At 35.0% G+C, this 14361-nt stretch overlaps 1 protein-coding gene across 2 annotated transcripts in view; it reads right to left on the reverse strand.

Moving 5' to 3' along the window:
* The window catches only part of LOC125658073 (huntingtin-like), a 65142-nt gene extending 51308 nt beyond the window's left edge, over positions 1-13834 (reverse strand). For both annotated transcript variants that reach the window (XM_056148449.1, XM_056148448.1), the window contains exons 1-10: positions 13718-13834; positions 11438-11548; positions 8482-8568; positions 8200-8320; positions 6414-6553; positions 6028-6166; positions 5625-5766; positions 2584-2765; positions 1710-1893; positions 518-1216 (exon numbers count right to left, since the gene is read on the reverse strand). In XM_056148449.1, coding sequence (XP_056004424.1) covers positions 518-1216; positions 1710-1893; positions 2584-2765; positions 5625-5766; positions 6028-6166; positions 6414-6553; positions 8200-8320; positions 8482-8568; positions 11438-11523 — 1780 coding nt within the window. In that variant the 5' untranslated portion in view covers positions 11524-11548; positions 13718-13834. The remainder of the gene's footprint in view (positions 1-517; positions 1217-1709; positions 1894-2583; positions 2766-5624; positions 5767-6027; positions 6167-6413; positions 6554-8199; positions 8321-8481; positions 8569-11437; positions 11549-13717) is intronic.
* Positions 13835-14361: the final 527 nt, after the last annotated feature.

The raw sequence follows: 14361 nt of genomic DNA on the forward strand, positions 1-14361 counted from the left end.
AACTACTGTGATACAATGTCGCACAGGCATTACCGCGTCATTGACTAGAATGTTTGTCCCGAAAACCTCGCGAGATTTGTACCGTTTTCATTTTTAAAAATATTTTTGTGGTGGGTCTGGTTAGTTTTTTTTTTTTAATTAGATGGGTCATTGTAAAATGAGTTTATCAATTTGATGGGTCATGGGGTAATTTTTTATTTTTTTTTATGGGTGCTTGGTATGTACAAAAGGTGCCTCCCGACCCCCCCCCCCCCCCCCCCATGTATTTATTTCTGGAATAGCCCTAACAAATTCCTAGATTTACAATACACTATGGAAACAATTCCAACCCACTGCTCTGTACTTTATTTACCCATCAGAAAGATATTGTTCACGTTGTCCTTTTTCTAATCAAGAGAGTCCTACTTTGCCACACTGATTTAATTCATTTTCTATAATTTTAAATGTATTTAATATGTAATTTATTCCTATCAATATGATAAAAAAAATCAGTTTTCGACAAGGCATGGCCACTAACCTTCAGTTACTTCCTTGAAAACGTTCATAAATAGGACCTGTGGTTTTAATATCATGGTGTAGCTGACACATCCTAATGCTAAAGCCTTGCTGCTGACCCGTACAACTCGATCAGGAATCAACTGTTCCTTCGTTCCTCCTAATAAAAATCTCCTACAGATCACACGGATACAGAAATCTAATGGCATGTCCTCTGAGAGACACCCAATATTCTGGGTAACATCTATTTGTCTGTAATTTGGAACCGGAGTTTTCACATCCAGTTCTGGTGAGCTCTCCTCCTCCACCTCTGGATTTCCATTCATGTCCTGACCTCCACCCCTTTTGGTCTTTGGTGGTAAGGACAATTTATTCAGACTTTGTTGGCTGCCATTGGCAGTAGAAGTTTGGGACAAGTTTGATTTCTCAGATACATCTTCGTTTAAATCACCAATTTCTATCCCAGAGTACTTGGAGTCCAAAGTAGTGATCACAATTCCGGCATCACACGTGTCAACATCCAGAGGAACTCCATTACTGTCCACCGATTCAGTTTGTTCACTCGTCCTCTCGGGCATCTGCGCTTGATAGCTAGCTACGATGTCTGCCACATTGTCCTCAGACACTTCTGAAGTATCAACTATTGATTCTGACGCTTCAAGCTCATCTACTGCGTTACTGTCCTCAGGAAGTTTAGACATGGATGGTACTTCTGTTAAACCTATAATAATTAACACGACATGGATGGAACTTTTGTCAAACCTATAATAATTTACACGGCACAGACTTTTGTCAAACCTATAATAATTTACACAACACAGATGGAACTTTTGTGAAACCTATAATAATTTACACGACACAGATGGAACTTTTGTGAAACCTATAATAATTTACACGACACAGATGGGATTTTTGTCAAACCTATAGTGCACATTTACATTATATGAATGGAAAACATCAGATTATGAGGGCATTAAAACCTCTCCATCCCTCATTTACTTCTGACAAAATTGGCCCGAGAACCAATTCATTTGATTGTTTTTGGCCTTGCAGTACTGGAATACCAGAACTTTGTGAGCAGTTTGCATCCATGAAAAGCTATCTCTTACTCAAATCTAGCATTTTGCTTCACTTTAAACATTTTACTATAAATATAATTGTTACTCATGTACACTCTCTCCATTCCATTGTAAACACTTTGCATACCCAGTTACCTTCACTATGTTTTAAATCTTGATCAGCCTTGTAAATGTAAGACCTGGGGATACTTTTGGGTGTTGTCAGTAAGGTGACAATGAGGGGAGAGGGATGTCTGAGCAGCTGTTGGAAGGTTTCCAGAGCACCTGTCACCACATTGTGGTCCGGATGTCCCATCAAATGAAGCAACAGCTGTATCACCTGTATAAAAGAAAACATACCTGTATAAAAGAAAACATACATGTACCTGTATAAAAAAAACATACCTGTATAAAGAGAACATATCTGTATAAAGAAAACATACCTGTATAAAGAGAACATACCTGTATAAAAAAAACATACCTGTATAAAGAGAACATATCTGTATAAAGAAAACATACCTGTATAAAGAGAACATATCTGTATAAAGAAAACATACCTGTATAAAGAGAACATATCTGTATAAAGAAAACATACCTGTATAAAGAGAACATACCCGTATAAAAAAAACTTGCATAGTGTACACCTACAAAACATTATTTATTAAAATAATGATTACAATACTGAAACTATGTAAAGCTTCTGTATCATCAGGTACCCGAATCAGGAATCCGAGTTAGAATAGGTCCTCAGTACCCCCGAATCAGGAATCCGAGTTAGAATAGGTCCTCAGTACCCCTTACTGTCATTAAGAAGTGACTAAATGGGGTGGTCCTTCGGACAAGACCGCAAAAACTTAGGCCCCATGTCATAGCAGGTGCGGCACGATAAAGATCCATCCTTGCTCAAAGGCCTTAAGCGCCGAGCATAGGCCTAAATTTTGCAGCCCTTCACCGACAATAGTGATGTCTCCATATGAGTAAAGAATTCTCCAGTGGGACGTTAAACAATATGCAACCAAGCATCAGTTACCTTGATAATTTGTTCCTTGCTGACGGTCTGTTCTTTCTCCTTTGTCATTACACCAAAGCTGCCCTTCAGCCCTTCTTTCTCCTGTCCTGATTCATTGAGGTGAGGAATAAGGGACCTCAGACAGAGCAAGACTCCAATCAAAGTGTGTAGACTGGACTCCTCATCAACGGGAATCACCATATCTGTAATGGAGACAGTGAGATGTAGTGATGAACCTTAGTAATAAATCTACAGGTCTATACCATATGAGCATTACATGTTATGAACAAAACTACTCAATATACAATGGGTAAATAAGAGTATCTTAAGATGCACCATAATGGATCTAAAATCTCTTATGTAATTAATTAAATGATCAAAGAGTTGTGGGAAACTGCTTGTTATGAAGACAGATTTAACATGTTCGTGACCGGGGAAAATGCTGCTGGTTCAAATGATCAGTATATTTTTTTGCTTGTACCAGCCCACTTTTGGATCAGTTTACCAACAGTGAAAACGGCATGACCAAAAGGTGGCCTGTCAAGTATACAGCTGGGGCAAGACCTGGGGGGAATGTTAAGCTGCTGAAGACAGCAAGGCAAGATATGAAAAAATTGGAAGAAGGAAGATAATTGGAAAAAGGTGTGGGAATGACACGACAAAATGACATTGACAACACTAATAGTGCAAGTGAGAGAGCTATAAACTAAATATCATTGTTGGGTCCACAGGGAAGGAAGAAGTAGTATTGCAGATTAAAGATTGTGAGTTTTTCCTATAACGACTGACAGTAATACTGTTGAGCTGGAGATATAAGATGATGTACTGTTTATCAGTAGGTCTTTCATTGTCAACGATCAAAAGTCAATCTCTATATGCCCACTAATTATTATCATTAATTACTATTTCAAAATTCATTTTGAAAAACACATGGTGTAAAAAATGACATAACTACAAATGATTTTTTCACTTCCTTAAAACCAATATGTGCCAAATGTGAACATAAACCATCAACATGAACAATCCAGCAACAGTGGAGATGGAATTTCATAGATACACGTAGGATGTAAGATAGCAAAGTCAGATTACAATCTCACCATTTTAGAATAATATGGGGGGGGGGGGGGGGGGGGGGGGGTGCAGGTTGCATCACTCTATTTATGTAGAGGTTCACATCGAATCATGGCCGAAAGAAAATAATTCCTGGAACTTTGCATGTTTTATGGGACTTTCCTTATGAGGAAGGCTCTCCAATTTTTTGTGAGATATAAATTCAAGTATTGTGTTTGAAATTTTGTGAGTAAAAACCATGAAAGAAGGATTTAAATATTTTTTTGAATTTTTGTTGTAGAGGTAGGTGATTTGGCTTTTGACCAGCTGATTTTGCACGTGCTTGACTTCGATGTAAACAAACTCTCACGCCTTGCTGGATGGGTATGTATTTTTTGGTATGAAAATGATCATTAAGAACTGTACTACATGATGTGAAAGTACAACTTCTGAAAAGTTTACTTTAAGGAAGCAGGGTCAGGTCAAAGGTGAGTAATTTTGGTAAGAACATATAGGCAAAATTAATAGAGTGGTGCAACCTGCATGAGAGCTAGTTTCCACAATTGACACACAGCCAAATAAAATATTGCAGTATAAGTATTGTCCACACCATTGGAGAGAATCTTAGATACTACAGGAGAGATTGATGACAAAAAGAGATGCAGACTTAATTTTGACAATGTTAACTTGAACAAAACCTTTGAGAACTATTTGTGACTGAATGTAGTAAAATGTCATCATTGATACTTAACTAATCAGTATACAAATTATTGGATCCTTGTGTGCCTCCTAGTCTAGATTTTTGCAGTTTAAAATTTTGCAAGTTACAGTTAAAATAACATTAGAGTTAAGGACAAGTTAACTGTTAGTTAACTTTAACTAACAGTTGACTTGTCCTTAATTCTTACATTTTTATAGAGGTAACTAGACGTTAATTGTCAGTTAAACTTAACTAACTTTTGTGCAACTGGGTCCTGGTTACATATGCAGTACTTGTATTACTCAGTAATACTTATCATTAAATCTTTTGAAACTGATTGAAAATGAAGAGTTTAATAAAGAAAAGGTTTTAGGAGTTTCCAAATATGACCTTTCAATTATTTTCAATAATCAAATATGAAAAATTTCTGCTTTTTCATCATTAGTACTGCTAGAAAAATTAGTTTGAATTTTCTCTGCATTAGGAAACCTTGATCAACAACTTTAATACTTGCATTTTTACAGTTCATGAAAAATAAACTGCAGGAAAATAAACTTACTTTCTGATCAAATGCACAAACTAGAATCTAATGAGGACTATGAGAAGGATGTCTCAGAGAATAAACAAGATGTGTTTGTGAAACACAAATGCCCCCGATAATGGCCAATTCCGAAGATGGCCAAGGTCACAAGGACAAATATCTTGGTACCAGTAGAAAGATCTCATCACAAGAAATGCTCATGTGAAATATGAAAGCTCTAAAATTTACCATTTAGAAGTTATGACCAATGTCAATTTTTTTTAAAAGTAGGTCAAATGTCAAGGTCAAAAGGTCTAGTACCAACGGAAAGGTCTTGTCACAAGGAATACTCATGTGAAATATCAAAGTTCTATCACTTACTGTTCAAAAGTTATTAGCAAGGTTAAAGTTTTCAAAAAGTAAGTCAAACTCCAAGGTCAAGGCCACAGGATAAAAAATATTGATACCCCTGGAAAGGTCTTGTCACAAGGAATATCAAAGCTCTAGCACTTACTGTTCAAAAGTTATTAGCAAGGTTAAAGTTTCAGACAGAATTACAGACAGGACAAAAACAATATGACCCCCAATCTTCGATCTCGGGGGCATAAAAATTTACAGAGGGAGGTGATTCAAGAGATGGAAATATAGTATCGTTTAGTCAGTTAATAAAACATTGCATACTATTGTTTGATTTGTATTTTGCGACTTAAACTCTGGACTGACTTAAATTACTTTAGATTGTCATTTTCAACTTTTGGCTCTGGATCAGAAAATGAATAGAATGAAAATTACCAAGAAGAGATGCCAGTAGGAAGTTGTAGAATGAGGAGGGACTTCTGTTGTGTTCACAGATCAGAACAAGACTAGTGGCCGCCATCCTTCTACAAGCAGCCATAGTTGATCGTAGGTTAGGAAGGAAAGACTTGATAAGAGCCTGAAAACATGAATCATATCACAGCTTTATAAATTGAAAGTCCTTTACTATGATCTAAAGTTTCTTTAAAAGAAATCCTCTTCCATACACAATCCATTATACTAGGCATCTGCATATAAATCAACAAGGATCGTAAAATACAATCACAGAATGGCTGCATTTATAGCTTTAAAATGTGACACTATTCACGACCGGGATCCACATACATCATACATGGTGTAATACTTGTAAAGTTTTAAGCATGACGGCAATAACAGTTACCTTTATTTCAGATTCATTGGCAAACCCGATCAGTGGTGGGCAAATTTTCTGCATGGACTGAGACAATGTATCCTGGATGGCCTCCTCCTCTCGCTTACATATCCGAGCAACGCATGGCAACAGATTTACGATGTATGGTCTAAGGAAAAACACACACACTATATAAAGAGATGATACTTAAAGGAAACTTTAAAATGACACCAATAACCTTGACCAATGTTTCTGTGCTGATTATAGAATTGTCAATTTTACAATGAAAGCTCAAATAAAAGTAAAGATGTGATAAAAATAAAAGTGCGTAAAGGTTAACTTGATTAAATGTCATATAAAATGATACAAATGAGACTATTTAAAAGCACCAGTAAGTAAAAGCTGGTTCCCGGTACCTGCACTTTTGTGGACGAATAAGATGTGCCATCTCTGAGAATCTCCACAGGGCTGCCCTCAATGTTCGACTGCTGCCATTTTTCTTGATTTCTTTATAAAGCTCCACCTGTAGTCGTCCTAGATTTGTTTCCAGCAGGATCTAAAACAAATATAAACCATTAGAACTAAGAACACAAGACTACTTTCTGCATTAGCTACATCAGCCATTTCATTGTGCACTACTTTGAACTGTTGTTAGGACTGTATTCTGGTATATGTTCATTTTTCTCATTTTCCATATATATATACATACATGTATGAAGCTTTACTAAACAAGTTACACGGACAATTTCTGTTCCATTCTAAAGTAATATGGGACAGATATTTAACAAGTTCCCCATGTAAGTCCATTCCCAGAAACCTTATCTTTCAATTGTTTAACTCTCCAAATATTATACATATTATCAAAGACTGACTAGAAATCTATCGAGGAAAGGGATTTAGTTCATTGCCCCTCAGTGCAAAGAAATAATATGGAGTCATGAGGGCAGACTTTAGATACTTATATTTCACACCAATCTATCCATTTTATATCCAACAGCCAGAATCAAAACTTGACGCTGCTCTGGTTGACAAATTAACTGACCAAACTATCGATCTGCTATATTCAATTTGGATTTCCCATGAGTGAACATGAGTACTACTGACATTATCAACATTACTAAAAGACGAAGGAAACATGGCACCAATAATAACATTTTCTTTACACTGAGAATTTTTTTTAATAACTGCTACTTAGACTTTCTAAGAAAATGTAAATAAGAATATAGAGTTCCCCATACCACATATTTCTATACCAAAAAAGGAACTACAGTGAATAATCCATAAGAACTCGGGGCTAAAATCACCAGATATTTCACTGAACATGGAAACACTGTATCTGCTCAGTGTTTTCAAAAGAAACTTGAAAGAAAAATTAAACAAAAGTACATTTTGTGACTGCTGCGATGCCACTCTATGCTAAGTGGGTTATAAGGACAAGTTAAGAATTCTGATCAGATGAAAAATTGGACAATGGTCATACTAAGTAACACTGTGATCATCATAATTTGTGAAACAATTACTGTTGTGATGTGGGTTGGACAAACTAATTTCATATCATATTTTACAACCTTCTTTCTTTAAAAGTGAAGAAAGAGTGATCTCTCTTGTTTTGTCATCATAGCACATGTACATTTTTATATATAAAAAAAAAACATTTGAAATAATTATCAAGTTTAAATTATTGGAATGAAAAATCAATTAAATCTCAAATTGCTACTCAAGAAGCATTAACTAAAAATTCTATGGTTGCAATTTTATTCTACCATTCACATTTTATAATTCCAAATGTGGTATAATTTGTAATGCAAATGAATGCAGATTTTAGAATCTGTGAAGGAAACTCCTCACGATTTTACCTGAATATAAATTCCTCACCTTTAATTAGGAATCTGCAGTAGTCATGCCAAACATTCTTTGACATATATATTGTAGATTCCTTATTTTACGCGAGTACTTAATATGGCGTATTGGCTCATATACGTCAAATTGCATGAACAAGAATTCATATGCTGTCTGTTAATAGAGTTTTTACTTGTATTATAGCAACAGAAAATTAAAAGAGAGTAAATTTATTTTAGGAGTGATGCCTCTCACGAAAATATGTGGTAATAAATTCCTCGCGTATATATAGGAACGCACAGTAACCATTTCAAATACTGCCTTGTTATAGTTGTGTTTCTATGTGATACTTTAACATTGTACCTTTATAGTTCGGTTTAAACACTCATCTGCAACCATTCTCACATCAGACTCGGCATCGTCACACAGCGATAGGAAAGCCTCCATCGCAATGCCAAGAAATTTAGGAAAGTCCACAATAGCCCTTAAATAAAAATACTGACTATTAAATCTTTGTCTGCATGCATGGGATTTTCTTAACTCTACACCATCCAAACAATGATGATTCATAGATTTATACGAGGTATGAAAACTTGTATTAAAAAAATGTTTACCAACTGTTAAATTTGTTCAGTAAGTACATACCTCATATTTGGAGCACATATGCAGTCAGCCACGAGATTACAGTTTACCATTTTGTCCTTCTTGCTCACCGGAGCTTGCTCTTTTTTCCTATAAAATATATAAACATACGGTATCTTAAAAATCATAACATGTTCTATACACATCAAAAATTGTAATTTCTCCAAAACAACACTGTATCACGTCAGTTACATTTATATACATGCATTTACACCGGGGTGTGTTGTTTTATTTGTCTTTAACAAAATGATAAGATACTATGTTAAATGTACATCATATGCAACATACTATTATATTTCAGAGATCTATGGTACACCACAGCAAATAGCATTCGAAATTATCTGTATTTATCTCATTTATCAGGATTGTGGATAACCACTAACGAATTCAAGTAATATTTCCTGTGAGCAATTAAATATTACAAATCACCTAGCCTACATGGTGACTAAATTTTACGCGTAACAATTTTATTTCATAATGTATTTTCCTTTTCAATAAAACGTTAGATTAACTAAGATTATTTGTGTCATGTGCAAAGCAGATGCTAAGAGCACAGGTTATGTCAAGCGTATAAACAATGTGACAATTTACAGAAAGGATTTCAAAACCCCAGAAGAGAAATACTAAAATTTACAGAGACCATTACTTCCATAAATGTGAAAACAAATGATTGAGATTGTTTTCCCAGAAATGGCTTGTTAATTGGCCTCGACTGTCGGCAAGTGAAATGTTTTGTCGCCAAAACCAAAACCTCAAAAAATAAATCTTGTTATTGGGTCTTTATTGGTATTGGGCTACATTTTTGCAGTTACTCCCCTTACACTGGAAGTGGGAGTGCGCTCATGATTGTGGTCCTATGCTTCACATACATAGTAGTAACAAAATAAATAGTGTATGGTAAAGCTTATGCTACCAAATTCTTTATTATGCTGAGTTGTAATATACCTATGACACAAACAAGGTTTAAATTCTTTGATAGTATGGAGAAAACTTTTTAAAATATGCACTTCGTTAAATTGTAGAGTTGGGGAGAGGGGGTGTTATAATATAGGCGTATCTGACGTTTATTTCTGTCCGAGTTATGATGCAATTAATACCGAGAATTTCAGAAGTAATCTGTTTAAAAAACAACAGACACCAAAACCAAAAATTTTAAAAGCACAATGAAAACGTGATATAATCAGGCGTGTCGCATCGTTTAAAAAAATGGAGGGGGGGGGGGGGGGGGGGAGCTGACTTCATAATATTGCCTGATTTCAAAATTCTTGACATAAGTAAATTAAAAAAAAAAAAATGAAATAAAAATCCAAAGCCCTAGAGGGAAGGCGGCAAGGGTAATCTTTCAGTTTCATTCATAGGTTAAATTTTACATTTCCACTACCATTCACGACAATGTTGGTTTTTTTTTTTTTAAAGGGTAAGAGGCACCCAGCCTATCTATAGATCTATCCCTGCATGTAAAAACTCTGCAGGATTGTGATAATAAGAGGGAGCAGATCTATTATTGCAAGAAGAGCTGTAAGTTGATGTACAACGAACATAAAATTGAGAGATTGAATCATATGCAAAAAAAAATTCAACAGAAATATTACACTAGAGATCTATACCAATTTGAGATAATGAACATGTTCTGTTTATTGGCACCTGGTGTACATTTAGCAACAAGTAGTTTTTTTCAGTGTGAAATGATGAATTGAGAATGTACATATATGCATTGGTTGCACATAGGGCTGTCACGGTTCCAAAAATATTTAGGTTGGGTTGGTTCTAAATTTTTTACTTCAGGTTCGGGTATTTCGGTTCGGATCTATATAACTTTTTTAAAAATCTAATATACAGTTAAAATCAAAAACATTTATTGTATTTTGTCACAATAATTATTCGAGGACGTAGACTGAGGTTTAGACTCGACATCCATGGTACTAGAAACAGCATTGTCACTTATAGTTCTACTCGTTTCCAGTCATGCTTTCCACGTTTTGTCATTAAAGATGTTGATCCTGTGGCGTATTTTCAATGCATCTGACATATCTTACATATACTGTCATTACTTACAGTTTTGTCCACAATGCCATCATTTAACAATTGATCAAAATACAGCCAACTTTGAGGATTTTGATGACATTTCGTTTAAACGGATTTCTAATAATGATTCTATTTTAAAAACCAGACCCGAACCGAAATATGGAAAAATGGAACCGAACCCGACCCGAACAACAGAACCCTCTGTTTTCGGTTATTTCGGGTACCCGTTGCAGCCCTAGTTGCACATGTGTTTTTAGGCAGATCTTATTGGCAATGGATGTGTTTTGGTTGTCAAAAATATTGATACTATTAATAATGAAGAATTGCTGATATTAAAAAAAAAACAACCCTGATTCTGATCTAAAGAAATTGAGGACTGTTAATATTTACATTCTTTGTTACATCATGACCATACATTGCTTGCGAGAAAACACACAAGGGACACATAAATGTAATCAGTGAATAAATTATTATTGCTCAATTATACTATTTTAAAGTCATTACACTTAATTCTTAGAAAAATTCATTAACTGGCAATTGATTGCAATCAGAAATTGAGAATTTTCTATTTATTTCTTATACATGTATGACATCATCAACTGAGGACCGCAATGTGCTGCGCGCCCTCTGTAATCAGGGGGAAATAATTCGCATAGCATTTTGAACAATGTAGGTTGTTGGTATACAATGTGGGCCCATAAACTTTTGAAGGTCAGGGGCCGAAATAGCCCCTAAGGCTTCAAATGTTAACTATAACCCTGAGAATCTGTGTTTATTTCCATTACATGTATTTATCTTATGAATCAGTAGTGTACTAGCAGATTTGGACCCATTTTGCAACACATCATATTATTGATTCTTAATATTCAGCTATTGGCCTAGAATCATCAGCCAAACTACATAATTTTGTTGACAATAGCAATACTAAAATTACTTTGCTGCATCATCTGCAGTAGTTCCAGAGGGCTGAAACACCCTCAGGGCCTCAAACGCTTTGATTAGTTTCTCGATGGTAGCCATGGCTGGTGACCAATCACATCACCTCCTAAAAGCAAGTTCACAGATAAATATTATAACAAGCAATACTAACATACACACTTCATTATGAAACAAGCATCGTAATAGTTTTAAAAATCTAAATATCATTAATCAGTCATAATGATTACTCTAAATTGACAAAAAGTATGACAAAAATATGAACTCCACTAAGACACGTAATTAAACTCATCGGCCTGCAAGGTGTTTAAATGGATCATGTATCAACAACACTCTTTCCTCTGACCTTACAATAAAGAATGCATACATATTCAACTCATTGTACACAGCACAGCCTTTCATGACTTGTTCATAGTAGTTTCTAATGATGTGCATACGGTGGTCTAGAGGTAGTACGTTCATCCCATATGTGGAAGGTCGGGGTTTGAATCCAAGCTGCGACAGACATAAGTCGTTAAAACAGGTAGTGAGAGTTCCATCGCTAAACGCTCGGCATCAGGTGTGAATGTCACGGGTCTTCGGAGATGACCTTAAAAATGGATGTCCCATGTCACAGTAAATGTGGCACATTAAAGAACCCTCACTGCTCAATGGCCGTAAGCTCCGATCATAGGCCTAAATTTGAAGCCCCTTTCCAGTATTGGCGACATCTCCATATGAGTGAAAAATTCTCGAGAGAGCCATTATACAAGATACAATCAATCAACCTAATACATGTGATAAAACTTCCTTGTACTGTGAAGCTTTGTTATTACTATTGTTGGTGCAATCTTTTCAACTTCTTCAAATATAGTTTCTCTATCCTCATATTTGGCTGTTTATAAAAAAAATAATGGTGATAGCTGGCCATTGACCTTTCTTACATGTAATTTTACTCATATCAACTTGAATTTTTTATGATATTATATATTCATATCGACCTGAATTTACAGTCATTATATCATAGCTATCATTTTGCAATCTGATTTACATCCAACACAATTTCTATCCATATGAACTAAGAAACATCGAATATGAAGTTTTTGGAGCATTGTGATATTTATTTTATTCCAGTCAAGTAACTAGCTGAATCAAGTGATATTTTTCCTGTTTTGTTTTGAACTGAATTAATTTGAAATCATTTTTTCTAGTTTTTATTGAGATGTAAAGTACATGTATCACGATATGTATCATGTCATGTGCCAAATATCGTGATATGTATCGGCTAGAAAAGGCATCACCCCGTCCCTATGAGCTACAACACATTTTTCCCCTTCAACAAATGAGGCTTTATATCACTGTATTCTTGTTCTGCTGTCAAAATTTTAAAATAAATGTTTTACTATGCAATACACTTGCATCAAATATATTTTTTATAACCTTTAAATATTAGTTACAGTCCCATTAATCTCACTTGAGATTCCACTCGACTGAATATTTAGACTGACGCCTTCACTGAATCTGGGTACGAAAATCCCAAAATAAAACAGTCACTAAATTTTCCGTTCAAATGAAGACTTCCATGGCACAATATTTTATCTTCCGAGAGTTCCTATAGTCTGTATTATCTAGTTACTGATACATTGTATCACCACATACTTACTTGAGCATCACGAATTTAAAAAACAAACTATAGTAACTCTTCAATTTCTGGAGATAAAATATTGTGCCATGGAATGATCATTAGAACAGAAAATTTAGTGATATGAAATTTACATACTTACATGGTAAGTAATGCAGCATTAATAATGATACAGAGTTGGTTTAATAGTCAACTAACTGATTTGAAGCAAACAGCAGTGTCACCTAAGAGCACAATGTTTGCTAGAACCGGCCGAAGCTGAAAGTAAATTTCCAGACATGAATTATGAAGGATTGCTCCGAGATTCGGAGAAAGAGTCAGTCTAAATATTCAGACGGGCCGAATTGGCCGAGATTAACAGTCCCATGTAAATTGAAAATTGCCTAATTTCGTTTGATTTAAGACCTCAATCATGCTCAGATAAAAATGTGCTCTAATTGTTTTTAGATGAGGTGGATCAGTAGCTCTCTGGTATGTCACAAAACATTTCCCCTGAGAGCTACAGTTCTGCAGCTATCATTTTTCTGCTCTGGTCTCCCTCTTTCAAAACCACGGTTTTGAAATCCACGAGAGCGACTTCGGACATGTTTGCAACCACATGACAATTACTTTAGTTATTTCCTTATAATGATTCCAAGGTACAAAAAACACACAAACCAACACAATTTGGACTGGAGCCTTGAACAAAGACCTATTGATTATTTTCTTGACACTCATATCTTCACATTTTCTGAACGGAAGTATAGGTCACGTGAGAAAATCAGAACCATAATCATAAAGAAGAAAACCTTTCTAATAAAACAAAATAAATCCGATATTGCATGCATCTAAGTATTAATGCTGGTATATATACCGGTGCACGGTTTTGTACTAATTTTTGGGACATCGAAACATGATCTTAATCATTCACTTTAGGTCAGCCGTAAAATGAATCACAAAGGTCAAATCTTGAATTTGACCTTATTGCACTTAATTTCCCCATAATATATACGACGAGATTAAAAATGCATACACTTATATACAGTATAAATGTTAATAAACATTTTTATTGTATCAGTTGTAACCCATTTGCACTTAATGTTTTCACAGATTTTACACTTAGGGGGTCTACAATATTCTATCTTACTTTTTATTTCTTATACATTATCTGGCGGTCGTTACTTATTTTATCCGGTGGCCGCCACATAATTCATACATGGTGGCTGCCAATCTAAAAAACAATACAATTTATACTGCTGAGTGATTATTTTTTAAAGATTTAGAATCGTACACAAACACATAGCATCGTTTTTCAAAGTATA

Source organism: Ostrea edulis, chromosome 9 (assembly GCF_947568905.1).
Source record: "Ostrea edulis chromosome 9, xbOstEdul1.1, whole genome shotgun sequence".
In the NCBI taxonomy this organism is placed as follows: Eukaryota; Metazoa; Mollusca; class Bivalvia; order Ostreida; family Ostreidae; genus Ostrea; species Ostrea edulis.